The sequence below is a fragment of the Anabrus simplex genome, chromosome 5 (genome assembly GCF_040414725.1).
Source record: "Anabrus simplex isolate iqAnaSimp1 chromosome 5, ASM4041472v1, whole genome shotgun sequence".
In the NCBI taxonomy this organism is placed as follows: Eukaryota; Metazoa; Arthropoda; class Insecta; order Orthoptera; family Tettigoniidae; genus Anabrus; species Anabrus simplex.
In genome coordinates this window covers 403,036,234-403,053,215 of record NC_090269.1, presented here as the reverse complement: position 1 = coordinate 403,053,215, position 16,982 = coordinate 403,036,234, and the positions used below count along the sequence as shown (strand labels likewise).

Sequence of the window (16,982 nt, the reverse complement as noted above, 5' to 3'; positions counted from 1 at the left end):
AATGATCATAAAATGATTTATCTTGTGTATGTTTGTGAAAAGTTAACTTATATCAGTACTTTCTGAATGGCATACTCACTTCTGCCCATGGTGTGAGTCCCATTGGAGTGAAACGAAATTGCCACTGTGGAAGGCCTTGATGAACGAGCATCATGCGGAAGTACTGCGAGAAATCTTCAGCCAGATAATGCCACTCAAAGCAGCGGTCCAGCAGCCAGACTGTGGGATCTTCTTTCTTTGGATCAGACCCAGTTTCGGTCTTGTCAAGATACACCAAGCACACCTATGGGAACAATGAAGTAAGTAACCAATGGGTAGAGTAGCAGCTTTACTGACTGAGAACAGCAAAGTTGGTGGGAGTATATGTATATTTCTGATATAATCCTAGCAAAACACAGATTACACTTTTCCATCAACATAATCATACTAAAATTCACAAACTTTACATTAGTTGAGAAGGAAGGCAACTTGAGATCACCGCTATCATCACATACCTTGCAGTTAATTGTGATTGGTCTCTTACTTTTAAATCACATTGTCATTTCATCGGTATCAGAGCCAGGAATAGCTTACTACTAGGGTCAAGCTGGGGAGCACGTACACCAAGTGTATGAACAACCACCTTGGCACTTTCTTTCTCTACAACATTTGTATATTTGTCCTGTGTGGGTCAATTCCATCCATTCCAAGAAAGTGGACACTGCTTTGAACCACATCTGCTGTGTGGTTTCTGGCTGCCTCAAACCAACAAACATAGAAAATCTATACCATATTTGTTGTGTGGCTCCACCTCCAATCCAATGGAAAGTAGCAGCTGAAACTGTGGCTCATTTATTCCATGGCTATGGAACAGTACATCATCATCTCAGGTCATAAAACGTCACGGCAGCTACAGCCACACCAAGCATTCTTAGAAATCAGCCAACAGAAAGACCTCCAGCACATACTTCATGACTTTGATCTATCTAGAAGACCCTTCCTTACCAGGATAAGCACTAGAATGCAGAGAATAAAGGCTACATTCAAAATATTGGGTTAATATAGGATGCCATTCAAGATCTTGAGCACCTATTTCACTGACCACTCTGCCCTGTAGAAACTCAACTTGAAGACTTCATTTTAGTCAGTAATAAAGTTCTTGGCTGCTTCATAATGGAGCACTTTCAAAATTTGAGGATACTTTGATTCATCATTATCATCCCTAATATAGGATGGATTATTAATTTGACTAACCATAAAAATATAGCTAAACATGAGCTAAAATTCCCATAAAAAGTATGGAATAGGAGAAACAAATTGAGGAATGAATTAATTCTATTCAAGTAAATAAAGTTGAGAACTTCAATTTAATAACTCTTCAGCTCTTCTTGGTATCTATCATGACATTCTAAAAGTGACAGAGAGGATACCGGTATGTCAGTGAAGACTAAGACTTCATGAACCTATGAGATAGTGGTAGTTCCTTCTGTGAATGAGTGGAAGAGCGTCAACCTCTGGATCCCAAGATCACAAGTTCAAACTCCGCAGAGAAAGTCAGATTGTTGAAGGGTGGAATAAAGTCCATTCAACACTTCCTTGTCAAAAGGGAGAAATTTCAAGAATAGGGCCATAAAGAAATGTGAATGCCTGCTCCTTGATGAAGCTGGAAATAAGAAATGCTCATTGGGGATTGAAAAGAAATAGATCTGGAAGAGATCGATTTGATTAGGAGAGCCAGACTATGAAGAAAACAGTGTACGGTATCATTAAAAATGTGAGGTTAGCTCTTATACTTATGGGTGTCATATTTGTCCTTGTCTATCATTTCTCTTGCTCCCTTTGCACACACTAATTGGTCATTGTGTGTGTTCCTGTCCTCTTTCTTAAATTCCTACCTTTAATCACTAATAATTATTGAAAAGAATGTGGTGACAATGAGGGATGACAGTGTAGGGCTGGTGGGAGGTGACAATGTGCGTGGGGCCAGCAAGCAACAAACAAAACAACTCCTCTGAAAATTGTTGAAGCACACGATAAGGAAATTGGCTTAGCTCCTGGAACTAGGCTAAGAATGAAGAAGCAGTTGGAATGCTCTGGGAGTGGAAACTGCAGGATCTTTTATAAAGAAACTTTTGCTGGATTATAAAAAGATCAAAGGTGGGAAACACAAATCTGTCACGAGTCAGGAGCAAGTCTTTCAAGAGTGTGTCACCTGTCATCAAGGAATGCATCAGATGGCTATGTGGAGTTCAGCATGGTGTGCGAGTTGAGTTTTGGATAGTTGTGAAGTCCTTTATCAAACACTCCACCATTACATTACAAATTTTTTGTCTTTATTTTAAGATGTTATTAAAATTGGGACATGTTTTGTCCTCTTTTAGGATATCCTCAGTGGAAAATATGCAAGGCAATTTAAAACATAGCAAGGACATTGAACACTTTGAATGTTGACTGAAATTTTAAAATCACATGCACCCAATTAAAATGTGACATATTTGATGCCCTGTCATGACACCTATTGAAAATGTGAGCATTTTTAAAATAACACAAATTGTGTGATCTTTGGTGTGATTGCCAATGTGATGAAAAAGTTATGCACACATTGTTAGCTGCTGTAAAACTAATGGCAAAATGCACAGACTTAATATAAATCTTAGTTATGTCATGAATGAAATGACAAGTAGGTGGAATCTCTGATTTGAACTGCATAAGTTGGTTGAAGGGTTCTGCTACAATAAATGTTGAAGGCCCATTCTGAGCGGCCTGGCTCACCTTACAGCTGTTAACAAAGATAACAATTTAAATTGTACTAGTACACGCCAGGCAGCCAAACCTAGCACATCCCAACCACAGCAGCAATAACACATATCAGCAATTATAGACCAGAAAAGACCCTCCATTCTGTATTTGACACTTACCGAAAAATATACTAGATCCAATACTTCTGGCAATATTTGACCACAGCTGCACATAACTATCTCTGGCCATACATCAAACTTGTTATCAACAATTGAAGAAGTCCATCAATCAAACTAATGAATAAGCATAATTTATAGTAGGACTAAAATAAGAACACCGCTCATGAATGAAATACGGACATTCTCCATTCATACTTGAAAAACAAGAAAATTCAACGAATGCAAGATGCCAAACTCAATTTTGCAAAGTGTTCCTATTTATTGTAACAGATTTCAACATGAACTGTATATTTTAACATGCCGTTTAACATGTACCACATATTTTAAAATGACAATGTACCTATATATTTAATAACTCACCTACACGATTTTAGGCCTAAAAAGATTCACCCACAGTTATTTTAGATTGTATACATAGTCAATTTTAACTTTAAGTATGCCCAATTAGAACATAAGACATACTGTATATCATGACTTTTATAATGGTCAAGGCAAATCAATAAAACTTAACTTATGTGAAGGTAATAGTGTACAGCTGAGGATGACCGTATGTAAAAAGGTCGAAACCAGTACTGTAGATTGAAGTTTATATAAATAAACATACCACTTAATCGAGCAGCTCATCTCCTTTCTCTCAAGTCTTCCCAGCCCAAACTTTGCAACATTTTTGTAATGCCACTCTTTTGTCGGAAATCACCCAGAACAAATCGAGCTGCTTTTCTTTGGATTTTTTCCAGTTCTTGAATCAAGTAATCCTGGAACCATACTCTAGTTGGGGTCTTACCAGAGACTTCTATGCCCTCTCCTTTACATCCTTACTACAACCCCCAAATATCCTCATAACCATAAAAATGTGCTATTAACATGTAGTGGTGATCGTAGAGCTTTTCATGGACTGAGTGTACAGTTTCCAGAAATTGAAAAAAAAAAAACTTTATAAATATGTGACAGAAAGGCAGGAATTGGGATATGGTGTGTCAACGGAAATGTGTCAGCTAAAGGCATTAGAGATCGCAAAGGAACTTTCATTAGAAGGGTTTAAGGCAAGCCGAGGATGGGTTTGTAATTTTTATAAAAGAAATGGGTTGAGCGTACGAAGGTGTACCTCAATTTCACAGCGTCTTCCTGGTGCCTACGATGAGAAGTCATTGTCGTTTCTGCGTCACATAATTTGGTTGCGGAAGGAAAATGCATATTTGCTTTCCCAAATTGGCACTGCAGATCAGACGCCAGTCTACTCTGAAATGCCAGTGGACAGGACTGTGAATGTTAAGGGTGCAAAAAGTGTTATCATTAGAACAGGTGGTAATGAAAAACAACGGTGTATGGTAATATTGTGTATTCTCGCTGACGGAACCAAATTGCCACCGTACATTGTTCTCAAGCGCAAGACGCTTCCTAAAAATCTACCCACTAGTGTTATCGTCAGATCGCAGAACTCCGGCTGGATGGACAGTTCACTCGTGGAAGACTGGGTAAAGTGTGCCTGGCAATGTCACCCTGGTGCATTATTGGGACAAAGGAGGTTGCTTGTTCTCAACAGTTACCGCGACCACACAACAGACACCATGAAAAAACATATCAAGGATGGGAAAACCGACCTAGCAGTCATTCCGGGTGGGATGACGTCTATGCTACAGCCGCTGGATGTCTGCATGAACCGTCCATTTAAAGCAGCCTTGAAACAGCTCTATATAGAATGGATGGCAGCTGATAATCACACACTGATGCCAACTGGTCGTATTCAGTGCCCGGAAGTTCAGCTGCTGTCTTCGTGGATTTTGACAGCATGGAATCGTATCCCTGGAGACCTCATACGGAAGAGCTTCAGGAAATGTAGCATTTCTAATGCTGTGGATGGCAGCGATGACGACATTTTGTAGGAAGGTGATGGTGATGAAAGTTCTGAAGTTGGTACTGATGATGATGATGATGAATGAACTCGTTTGATATCATTCTGGAAATGTTTGTTGTTTTCTAATCATTTGATGTGTGTTAGTAAAGATTGTAAATAATTTTGACTTCCTTTTTTTAAATAATTTTGTTCTTTCAAAATAAGGGTGCAGGTCTTATTCAGTGGTGGGTGGTATTCAAGATTATACGGTACATACTGTATCTTTCTATGTGCTTCTGAGAATGTGTGAGAGTGCGTGTTTGTATGATATTTCCTAGTTTCTTGCTCATCTATATATTTAAAACCCTAGGCTAATATTTATTACCGTGAGTTTGAGGGAACGGCTGAACCGATTGACATCATAAAGCATTCTGACAAAAGCTCTTGACCTGTAGATATGCAGAGTGTCTTTAAACGCATAACAATTTCTTGGCATATATTTTTAAATTACTAAAGAAAAATGTAGCAGTGTTATTGGCCAAAGTACTTCAAGGCCACCTGCTGGTCAACTGCTAGCCACGTGCATGACGGGAATTCTAAAGAGCACACACGCATGTGCCGTCTGGTATGATGTCTCCTCAAAAATGAGCGGTCAGTCATGGACTTGTGATGTGTCAAGAGTATTTCACATACAGTTTTCGGGTTCACTCAGCTGATTGATGACGGTCCCAATGGCAGCTAGAATTGTGTAAATCATATCTACAGCACGACGTGTAAATACATAAAGTTATCATTTACTTTTATTATTTGAAAGGATCAGCTACTTCCCAGATAATCTGGGTTGCCAAAAGTGCAAAGATCCACGCAAAACAAAATAACTTAAAACTAAAACTTTAAATTAAACACACAGCAATAACTCTAAAGCTACAAAATACTTTGTAAAAACCGAGCGAGTGGCTGCGGGATATGGGTCACGTAGCTGTCAGCTTGCATTCGGGAGAGAGTGGGTTCCATCCCCACTGTCGGCAGCTGAGAAGATGGTTTTGCATGGTCCTATTTTCACACCAGAGCAATAACTTAAATTAAATTAAATTAAATGCTGGCACGGCCACGGCTGCTCCTTCCCACTGCTAGCAGTTTTCTAATTCATCATCGCATCGTGCAACAAAACAAATTCTTACATTAATACCAAAACAAGAGCCTGCGTGGCTCAGGCAGCAGCGCGCCGGCCTCTCACCGTTCGGTTCCGTGGTTCAAATCCCGGTCACTCCATGTGAGATTTGTGCTGGACAAAGTGGAGATGGGACAGGTTTATCTCTGGGAACTCCGGTTTTCCCTGTCATAATTCATTCCAGCAACACTCTCCAATATCATTTCATTTCATCTGTCATTCATTAATCATTGCTCCAGAGGAGTGCGACAGGCTTCGGCAGCCGGCACAATTTCTATCCTCACTGCTAGATGGGGGCTTCATTCATTCCATTCCTGACCCGGTCGAATGACTGGAAACAGGCTGTGGATTTTCAATACCAAAATATCATTTATTATCTTCCTAAGTTTTGTTATTTATGTAAGAGTTCAACCATCAATAGAGATAAAATGAAGTTTATAGTCTGTAATTAAACAAACTGTAAAACAAAACAAAAGTTTGTAATATATCATTCATCGTCACAATAAAGACATCTACAAAAGTTCAGTTCACACATAACTAGCAGGTAATACAAATCCTAAAAGTAAACATTCAAAAAATCACTCAGACAAGGAATTCCTTAAGGCAGTATTTATGGACCTTTTGTTTTCTTATATATATAAATGATATGAGTAAACAACTGGAATCAGAGTGAAGGCTTTTCACATACGATGCTATTCTGTACAGAGTGATAAATTAACTACAAGATTGTGAGCAACTGCAAAATGATCTTGATAATGTAAGATGGACAGCAGGCAATGGTATGATGATAAACAGGGTTAAAAGTCAGGTTGTGATTTTCACTAACAGGAAAATTCCTCTCAGTTTTAATTACTGCATTGATGGGGTGAAAGTTCCTTTTGGGTATCACTGTAAGTACTTAGGTGTTAATATAAGGAAATATCTTCATTAGGGTAATCACATAAACAGGATTGTAAATAAAGGATTATGAGGGTATTTAGGGCTTGTAGTTAGGATGTAAAGGAGAGGGCATATAGGTCTCTGGTAAGACCCCAACTAGAGTTTGGTTCCAGTGTATGGGACCCTTACCAGGATTACTTGATTCAAGAACTGGAAAAAAATTCAAAGAGCAGCTCCATTTGTTCTGGGTGATTTCCAAAAAACAAAAATGTTGCTAAGTTTGAGCTGGAAAGACTTGAGGGAAAGGAGACGAGCTGTTTGACTGAGTGGTATGTTGCCATTGATGCTTTCACAGCCTGTACTTATAGACATGATATAGGCTTTTGGGCTTAAGCCATGTCAAGAAAATAAGGTGAAATTCTTTACGTTTCGCATCATTAGAAGAAAATCTCGACTCTCCTCGGGAAAGGCTTCTAAAACAATGAGTTTTGAATTTAGACATTACGCAATATAAGTGAAAATGGTACGTTCATTCATCACCAGATGGATCCTTGGATGCGGTACAGCGCTAGCGTTCAAAGCGGAAGCTGACGGAACCATCAGAATCAGTCTGAGAGGGTCAGGTCTGGAATGAAACATCTGGCAACGAGGAACGTACGATTATCCGATGGCCAGGCAGGCATCAGTGTTTGGTAATGAGACAAAGTCTCTCATTAGTGCATTGGCACTGCCAGTAGCTCTAAGTAGTACGCAGTGGCGTCCATGGTATGCACTAGCCATGCATCTTGGTGGGTGTGCTATTTACCAACTGATGAGCCCAAATTAGCACACTGGGGTGAAACGCTGGCAACTAGGAATGAGTTAGCTGGAAAATTTATAATGTCCAATAATGGGCCATTTATATTGGTGTTAAGTGGTATGTTCCAAGCTGTCAGTGGAGAGATAGTATGGAATGACGTTAGTAAACAATTAAGTTTGAGTGGTGTATTTAAATGTAGGAAAGATCACAATATGAAGATAAAGTTGGAATTCAAGAGGAAAAAGTAGGGCAAATATTTGTTTATAGGAAGGGAAGTTAGGGATTGGAATAATTAACAAGGTAGATGTTCAATAAATTTCCAAATCCTTTGCAATCATTAAAGAAAAGGCTAAGAAAACAAAAGATAGGGAATGTGCCACCTGGGCAACTGCTCTAAATGCAGATCAATGTTGAGTGATTTTGAGGAATTTTGTATCAAGACATGTTATCTGACCTATTTATAATGAATGCTAGTTATCTTTTATTTTCCAAGTACTTGTGATCTATTTTAACACTAAGGGGAGCCAAAGAAGGATATCTTTACAGCATTAATTTAGGTTATTTTAAAGGAACATTTTCTCTGAACATGTTAAGGATAAAAGATTGAAAGTTTTTCAGTTTGTTTTCATGATCTCTCCATGTACTTTAAACGTAGAAAATGTTTATTTTCATATTTTGTCCATGAAGTATAATGTTTCAAATATATACTATAATTATTGTTCATGAACTGCATATGTTAATGTTGATGCTTTCACGGCTCATACTTGTAGACATGATATAGGCTTTTGAGCTTTCACTGTGCCAAAAAAATCTTCCCTTCTCCTGTACTTATCCAGCTTTCTTCATATCCTACACTTCCTGCATCAGGACTGAAGACCTGTCAAGATGAGTATTGATGTCCGCCCTCCTGATGAAGCTATAAAGCAAGAACGAGCTTGTCAGGGACTGAGAAGATATGGATGTAGAAGAACTGAGATTGTTGAGGAGACAGCGCGTCGATTCAAAGTCGGCTGTGTATGAAAATGTGGAGATTGTTTCCTTTTTATTGTTCTGTCTCTTTATATTGAACCCGACAGGGGCATGATCCAAGGACCTTAGGTTGATATCGATCTCCGTAATTACGCACGCAATGCTATTAAAGGGAAAGAACGCTGAAAATGATTAATATTCATATCATTAATAGAGGTCGTACCGAAACTAATTAATATTCATACCATTGAGATAGATAAATTGTGTATTTTAAAATTATTCTACGAGATTTCTTTGTCTGCGACTTATTGCGCAGTATTATCCTTTGTGTAGCGGGGGCCCTGCAGATGAAGCCAAGCCAACTTAGACCCGGGAGGGGTTACGAATGGGGATTCCCTGTGACATCACTCGAGAGAAGACATCCCTCCTCAAGGCTCACAGAATGAGGGGAAACTAACTTTTTCAAAACGGAATATAGGAGCCATCTTGGAATCGGACTGGCCAACTTAATTACCTACGAGGTAGAAAATTAATAAAACTCGAATTAGGGGCTCATCTCACGATTTAAAAGGGATAAATGTTACTGGGACATTTATTTAGAGTGTTTAATGTCCTCTTCCGTGATAACTTTCAGCCGAAGAAAGAATACTGTGTTGTTTCTGCGTGGAAAAGTACTGAGGCCATCTGGTTAGTCTCATGACACGTCCTCGACGGAGGGACTTCACCCCGTGTGGTAGGGGAAGCAGAACATATTTTAATTAATTTAAAGAGATTCACCGAAGGATAATGGAGTGGTTATGTCTCAATCGCACCAACTAGATATTGGTCACTGGTCACCCGTACTATTTTACCTCGAGTACGCCGGGAATAGGCGCTACGCAAATTAGTGGAAGGGGTATCGCTCCCTAGTAAAAACTACTGCACGAAGGGACAAGAGTCAGTCGGGATTTGTGGCTTACAGACGGCGAAGCTATGTGCAGTCGAGCTTCCAGCGATCTTTTGTTTGAGTGAATTTAAATTAATTTAGAAGTGAAATCGCGTACTGTGCGTAAATATTGCAGAGATTGGATAGACGCGATGCTAGTGTCTAAACTTTAAAGATCAGGGTCGTGTCGCGAACATTTAATATAATTTGTAATAATATTATTATTATTACTACGGTGCTACTGTGTCGAGTAGTAACAAAGGTACGCGGAATCCGATACTGAACCACGGATTGCGGAGTGAGGGCCGATATCGCGGCTGGACGTTCACACTGAATGTAACTAAACAAATCTTGGAATAAATAGTGACGTATTGTGTGCCTCAGGAATACTGCCAGCGGCTTCGTCAACCTAGAACAATGGACTCCCGGTTGGAAAGAAGAATGGTGCCTCCAGTAACTGCTTTGGTGCCTATGGGTCAGCACTAAACCAGCAATGGACTTCCTGAGCTGACAACGGGTCATCAAGTGATGGAGATGAGTATTAATCATATTTAATATGACGGGATCAGATTGGGCGGGGAACAGTTATCATTACCTGACGCTATAATGTTAGAGATTGTAACTTCAGTAATGTAGATGTGCTACCATGATACACGTAGCTTCTATTTACTTTATTTAATTAGTAACACGTCTGAGCAATCAATTGTAAATAAAGGTGTAATACGATAAGTTTGCATGCAGTAGTAGATTAACTTAATCATTTTATTTGGGAAAACTTGTAATTATTGATGCGTCAGGAAACCAATTTTTAGTAATTCAGAGTAATTCAAGTTAGGCTGTAGTTAGTCCAGCGTTGATAATGCATGGCTGGTAAATAGTGTAATTTTATTCCGTGAGCACCCAGAACTACGAGATATGACTTCGGAACTGACACCACAGGCCTCCACTGACATATATTTAGATAGGAATTGTACAATTTTAATTGGCAGGCTTATCATAATTTAAGTGCAAATTGAGGAATATTTAATTCATAATTGTATTACCGTGTGACGATTTTATCAGAAATCACAATTTAGATATGGATTAATTACACCGTTATTACGAGGAAGTTAATTATGATCACGCAGTATGGTCTAATTTCCAGGTAAGTAGTGTAGGGAGATAGTGTAATGATGAACCCGATAATAATAATAATAATAATAATAATAATAATAATAATAATAATAATAATAATAATAATAATAATAATAATAATAATAATAAATTGTAGTTATGGTAATCATGCAAGTATTGGTATCATAGAAACCGGTGTTGCGTCGCGGGATCATGATATTGTAAACGAATGTGTGTGTTGAATTGAAGTGAAGTATTGAGAGCCGATGTAATTTTGCTTAATGAACAATGAAGCTCAGCTTATTAGTGAACGATCCCCGAGATGGGGTGTTTTGTTAAGAAAGGGCGTTATGCCTGTGAAGGCTAAGGCCATTGACCACCCGCCGTGCAGGGGGTGGGGCAGTTGACCTAGTGAGGAGAAGTGTTGTTTTTTTTGTATGCTCGTCCGCTCGTATAAGGGGGAGCCTTTAGTTAAAGAGAACGTGGCCCGGAAGAGTCGCCTAATAATGGAAATATTCAACACGCCAGAATGATGTAGTCGCTAATAAATGACACGGCGATTGTTACCAGTACTTGTTAGTTTACTGTCATTACTCAGTTGAGGATAATGTAGCTTAGGGTTTTCAGAGTCCCACTTCCATCCAAAGGGGTGTCAGTTCAGTTCCCGACAGCGGCATTGGTACCCCAATGCTCAACCGAAGGCTGGATGTCTCACGTGTTTACTGTATATAATTTGTGTTCTCTAAGTGTTTTTGTATCTTGTTGTGATTATAATTGAGTTGCCGATGGTGCTGACCATCGGGGTGGTGAATTGTATACAAGTGAGGGTCGGTTCAAATCCGGGCGTTTGTTCCACATTTTTATGAGTTCCTTCTTGGTACTTCGTTGGGGAATAGTTGTGTGTTTAGTATAGGGATTGCTCAGACTCGTTGCATGCATGTTAATCCTATTGGTCAATGATATCACATAGCCTCAGTGTCTATGATAAGTGTTTTTCCGTTCGAATCTCGTCATAATGGATCGCTCTGCGATAGATAATACTCGGATCCATCACATACGACTAAAAGTCGATAACAAACAACAACAATTGATAATAATCCATGTAATTCATTTGTATATAAATGCGTCATTACCATCATCATCATTAAGGCCTAATAAACCACTTGTATTAATCTAAACTTTAACCCGAATGTGTTCTCATTGTAATTAGGTATGATCCGTCTCCTACCCTGTATGCCTTTAAGCTAAGTCTAGTTAAGCGCCTATTTGTTTTATTCCAACCCGTTAACGCCCTGTAGATATCATGCCGGAGCCATTATGTGTAGGGACGGGTGCTTACTAAAATGTCAGTCCAACGTGGTGCGAGATAAAAGGGCGTAAGTGAACTGTGGGGGCTCGATATGTCCGTAAATAAGGGCTACCCAGATTTAGAAAATTTAGCGCCATAGTAGACATGGTAGTCGAGCAACGTGTGGCCCGAAATTCCGTAAAGGGGTACCATAGCGCCATATAAAATGTCGGCCCAACGTCCAACGTGTCTTACTGTTAAACAGGGGCGCATATTTACTTTACCTGCCATATAAAAATGACGCTCCAGGTGGGACATGTTTTACGGTTTAATGGACGTATTTTCATGTTTAATAGGCGCATAATTATCCCACCTATTGCATACCATTAATGCAAAGATAGGGGCGTGTTGTGTTGTTAAATAGGCAAGGTATACTTGTGCGGCTTCCAGGAGTGGGCACGATTATTTTGGTAACCCATGTCTGCTTCTGACATTTCCACGCGAGGCCCACTTCATTATAGTTGAATAAGTGATACCTTGATGTCAATCTTAAATCGTTTTATGAATGAGAACACAGTCATGGTCCAATGATATGGGCAGAGCCATGACATTCGCGTCAGCAGGGGCGTATCCAAAATTCAAGGGGATTAGTTCGAATCCCGGGAAACAATAAAATGAATTTCCCATAAGTGAGGTTCGAGGTGAATAGTGGCTCTTTCTTAGTGCATATCTATTCACGGATATTAGCCAGTGGTGGGCGTTTCTTCACCAAACAACCTGCTATTAGGAAATATATTTTACGTTAGTATAACCGTGGATGAAAAGAGGTAACCTCACGCCTACTTTTCTTTTTCGAGTGGCAGTAGGTTGATTTCATGGGTTCAGTTTGAGATTCTGATGACTTTGTGTGTTTGAATGACCTCAATGCTGAGGGCATGGGTTGATTTACTGGCACTATACCACATGTGTTGGTATTTAAAATCGAGCCCAATTTTAGAATTACAGGTCAACCGGCAACTTTATTAACTGAATTTTAGGGCTACTATTGTGATCATTTTTGGAAATTTCCCGTTGCCTTCTTATATAAATTTCATGAACCTTAATGATGTTAGGCAGTTAGGCAGCTTCAATGATAGCCATTTTTGAGGCTTAATTTGCAATGATGATTAAAGTAAAAATTATTTGAAGCCGGAAGAACGTAAAGTTTGGATAGAGGAATCTTTTCCTTTAAAATAAATAATAATTATATATTGTTGTGGTTTGTTGACGCCGACGTTAGCGAGGGGGGCCCTGTCATCTCAAAGGATAGCGACATGGATAGTGAAGCCATGCGGGCTTTGATGGAGGAGATTATGGTCAGCGTGAGGGACGATTTAAAGAGAAGTATTGAGGAAAACAGTGCGCAGATTAGGGAGAGCAGGAAGGCGATGGAAGAGAGCGGTGCGCAGATTAGGGACAGTGTGAAGGACGATTTAAAGGCGAATCGGGAGGAAATGAAGGACGATATTAAGACACTTGAAAATAAGATGGAGGAGAATAGTGCGCAGATTAGGGGTAGCGTGAAGGACGATATTAAGACGCTTGAAAATGAATGCAAACAGGGTCGCGCGGAGGTCAGAGAACAACTAGAGAACTTTGACGGTAAATTAACACATTTTGAGGTTAAATTGGAAGAAAACCGAACCGAGACTAGTAAGATGATCGAGGAGAAATGCAGTAGTTTAATGAACAAAATTCAGGAGGTTCAACAAAAATGCAAGAAGGGGGCTAAGGAACTAAGCGATAAAATAGACGCGGTTTCTCAGCTCAATGCCGTTGTTGAAATAAAGGTCGAGGGAATAGTTGAGCGGCTTGGTCAGGTTGAGACCAGTATCGAGAGAGACATAACTCGCGTGAATGGCGAAATCGTGGATGTTAAAGGGAAAATCGATCAGCTGAATGGTGAAATGGAACAGGTCAGGTCCATAGCGAATGACCGCGACACGAAGATAGAAGAGATAGTGGAGCAGGTCAAGGATAACCAGACAAATATCAGGATCGTTGAAGAAAGGACGGAGAAAGCCTTGGCGGTAATTGAGGCCCTGGACGAAAAGATTACGTCGGTATCGCAAGCAGCGCAGTCCGATACGAAACTGACTTTTGCCAGGTTACGGAAGGAAGTGTCAGGACAAATAGTAGGAGAGACTGCTAAACAGATCCACGAATGGAGCGAAGAGAAAGGCACGAAAATGATGGTGAAATTGGAGATCCACGAAGAACAAATTAACGCGCTTCGCGAAGAAATAGAGGGAATGAAGAAATTAGACATTCGGGATGAACCACATTTCAAAATGGAAACGGCCGGAATGAAGAAAATGGAATTAGGTAGCGGATCACATCAGTTGGGCTACAGTCTGTTCAAGGAGCAACTGCCCGGCAATGAAGAGTATAAATTACCGACGATGGACGAGAGAACGTCGACCTTGCTTGGCCAAAATTCAATACCGATGTATAGCCTCTTACGTTCGGCGGATGATAAGCCAAAGAAATTCAACCAGGCACTAGGACTACGCCAAAAAGTTTCCTCCGCGAGGTAGATGATTATATGGCGCATCATCGGGTACCGGCGGATAGGAAGTTACGAGTAGTTGAAAAATTTTTGGAAGACCAGGCCCTTGAATGGTTTAAAGCTTTCCGCTACTGTTTCGATAGCTACGAAGGCTTTAAGAAGCTATTTCTGGAAACATACTGGGGTTTGGACACGCAGCAAGGGCTTAGGTTAGAGCTTTACTCGAGGAGGTACGCTTCGGGAGGACCCACAAGGTTCTGCGATTATTTCACGTCCCAGCTGGTGAAGATGCGCGAACTGGACAGCCCGCCGACTGAAAGTGAATTAATAACCGCCATCACAAAGCAGTTCCCAGCTGACGTCCAGCGCATGTTGATTGCGGCAAATATTCGTACAGCAGTGGAAGCCGAGCACGTGTTAAGACAGTTGGATCAGACATCTCATGTCGGGCACGGTCGAGCTAGAAACGTAGAAGCCATCAACACGTTAAACGTTCGAGAGGGAGATCAGTCGGTAAACCGGAGTACTCAGGTGACAAGTACTCAGACTGATGCTCAGATAGGCAGCCAGAACAGGAATAGTAGGGATTGGCGATCTCCGAAGTGGGAAAACCACCAGTGGAAGTATCGAAATGACCAGGGTAGGAGTCAGTGGTATCAGTCAGGGAGATACAACCACGGACAAATCGGCGCAAGAGGGCGACGGCCTTACGAGAGAACAGAAAATTCACGTTGGGATAACCGTGGTCGACCGAAAACAGACCGCGAGAATACTATCGGGGTGACCTGAACGACGGAAGAAATGAGTCACGCCGTTATGTCAGAGATCTGCGAGGTACCCAGGCCGGAAACGATAGGTGGAAAGATTCGATGCAGCAGTTTGCTAAGTCGGATGAATGTCGAGGGGCAGAGAGCCTCGAACTGCAGGCACATAATGCTGCGAACCGTGCCAGTAATCTTGATCCCCGCGCACCACCATATCCAAGTGGAGGCGGAGGTCAGCTAAAAAAAATTAGGAAAACCTAGTGAGGAGTAGTCGGATTTTCGAGGACTACCGACGCAAAGGAGGAACCGTGGACGTCCGTGGCCATCGCATCTTGGATAGTCCAGCCCGATGATCTCGTTGAAGATCCCGTTCAGGCATGTCCAAAACCAATTAGAGCGTTACCCGTCATTTATGTCCGTGTCAACCAGTTGCTGGTTCGTTGCCTCGTAGACACAGGCGCGAGCGTCAGCGTGGTATCTAAAGTATTAGTTAAAGAACTGGAATCGAAACAACGCATTCCAATCATTCCGATTTCCAATATTAAGGTTCGAGGAATAATTCCGGACCGCACAACTACATGCAATAGCCAGACCTATCTAGATTTGGAAATTGGGAACAACCTCATATCACATCCATTGATAATTTTGACTAGAATGGAATATAATATCATCATTGGAGCTGATTTTCTTCGGGAATTCAAGGCGGTCATTGACATGGACAAGAATGAAATTAGATTCAGGAACGATTCAATTCAGGGAGATGTAAGGTTAAACGACTTCGAGGGACAACACGGGGAGGAGAAGATTTGGACTATGGAGATAGAACAATTGAAACATGTAGGAGGAGATTGCTTCCCAAACTGGGATGCCTATCGGGACGAGATGATCAAGGAGTTTGAAGGGATGATTTTCAAGTTAGAAGCGGAGAATGAAGGACCATCATTGGCGGAGGTAGTCCAAGAAAAGATCGACGAAGCGAAGATAGGAGAGGAAGACAAAGGCACATTACAGAAAGTCATAGAGAGACACGAAAATGTATTTGGTTCACGTCCAGGAAAAATTCCAAATTTCAAATATTCCTTAGTCGTCAACAATTGGGAACCATTTCGGCAAAGACCATATCCGATACCTGAAAAGTTTCACGCTGGGGTGAAGAAAATTATACAGGAGATGGAAGATAACGGAATTATCAAAATCACCCACACCATTTTTGAATCCGTTGGTCGTGGTGGAAAAGGACAACGGTTCGTTGCGGGTTTGCCTCGACGCGCGAGCAATAAACCAGCGATTAATCCCAGAATATGACCAGGCCCCGTGTATAAAAGAGGTCCTTAAGAAGTTCCGAGGCATGAAACTATTTAGTGGAGTTGATCTGACATCATCATTTCATCACGTTGAACTTGACCCAGCCACCAAAATTTTGACCGGGTTTCTGTTTGATGGGCAAAGCTACGTTTTTAAGCGGTTACCCTTTGGATTGAAAACAGCAGGGTCAGCGCTCATTAGGGCACTAGATCGTAACCTCAGTGACGAAGTTAAACAGTTTACGGTGAGGTACGTGGATGACATCCTTATTGCATCTGAAACTTTGCCAGAGCACCTGGAGAAACTTGATAAACTATTAGCTGATTTAGAAAGGAACAATTTCAAGGTGAATCTACCCAAGTCTAATTTCTGCCAAAGGAGTATCCTATTCTTAGGTCATGTGATCGACTCAGAAGGAATCATGCCCAATCCTGTTAAATTAAAGGCAATTCAAAATTTTCCAAAGCCGACGAAGGTGAAACATGTCAGG

The 16,982-nt window shown here is 40.7% G+C and overlaps 1 protein-coding gene across 1 annotated transcript in view; it reads right to left on the bottom strand.

Moving 5' to 3' along the window:
* Positions 1-16,982, bottom strand: part of LOC136875006 (tubulin polyglutamylase complex subunit 2) — a 56,697-nt gene that overhangs the window by 30,037 nt on the left and 9,678 nt on the right. Inside the window, exon 3 of the mRNA XM_067148720.2 lies at positions 80-283. Coding sequence (XP_067004821.2) covers positions 80-283 — 204 coding nt within the window. The remainder of the gene's footprint in view (positions 1-79; positions 284-16,982) is intronic.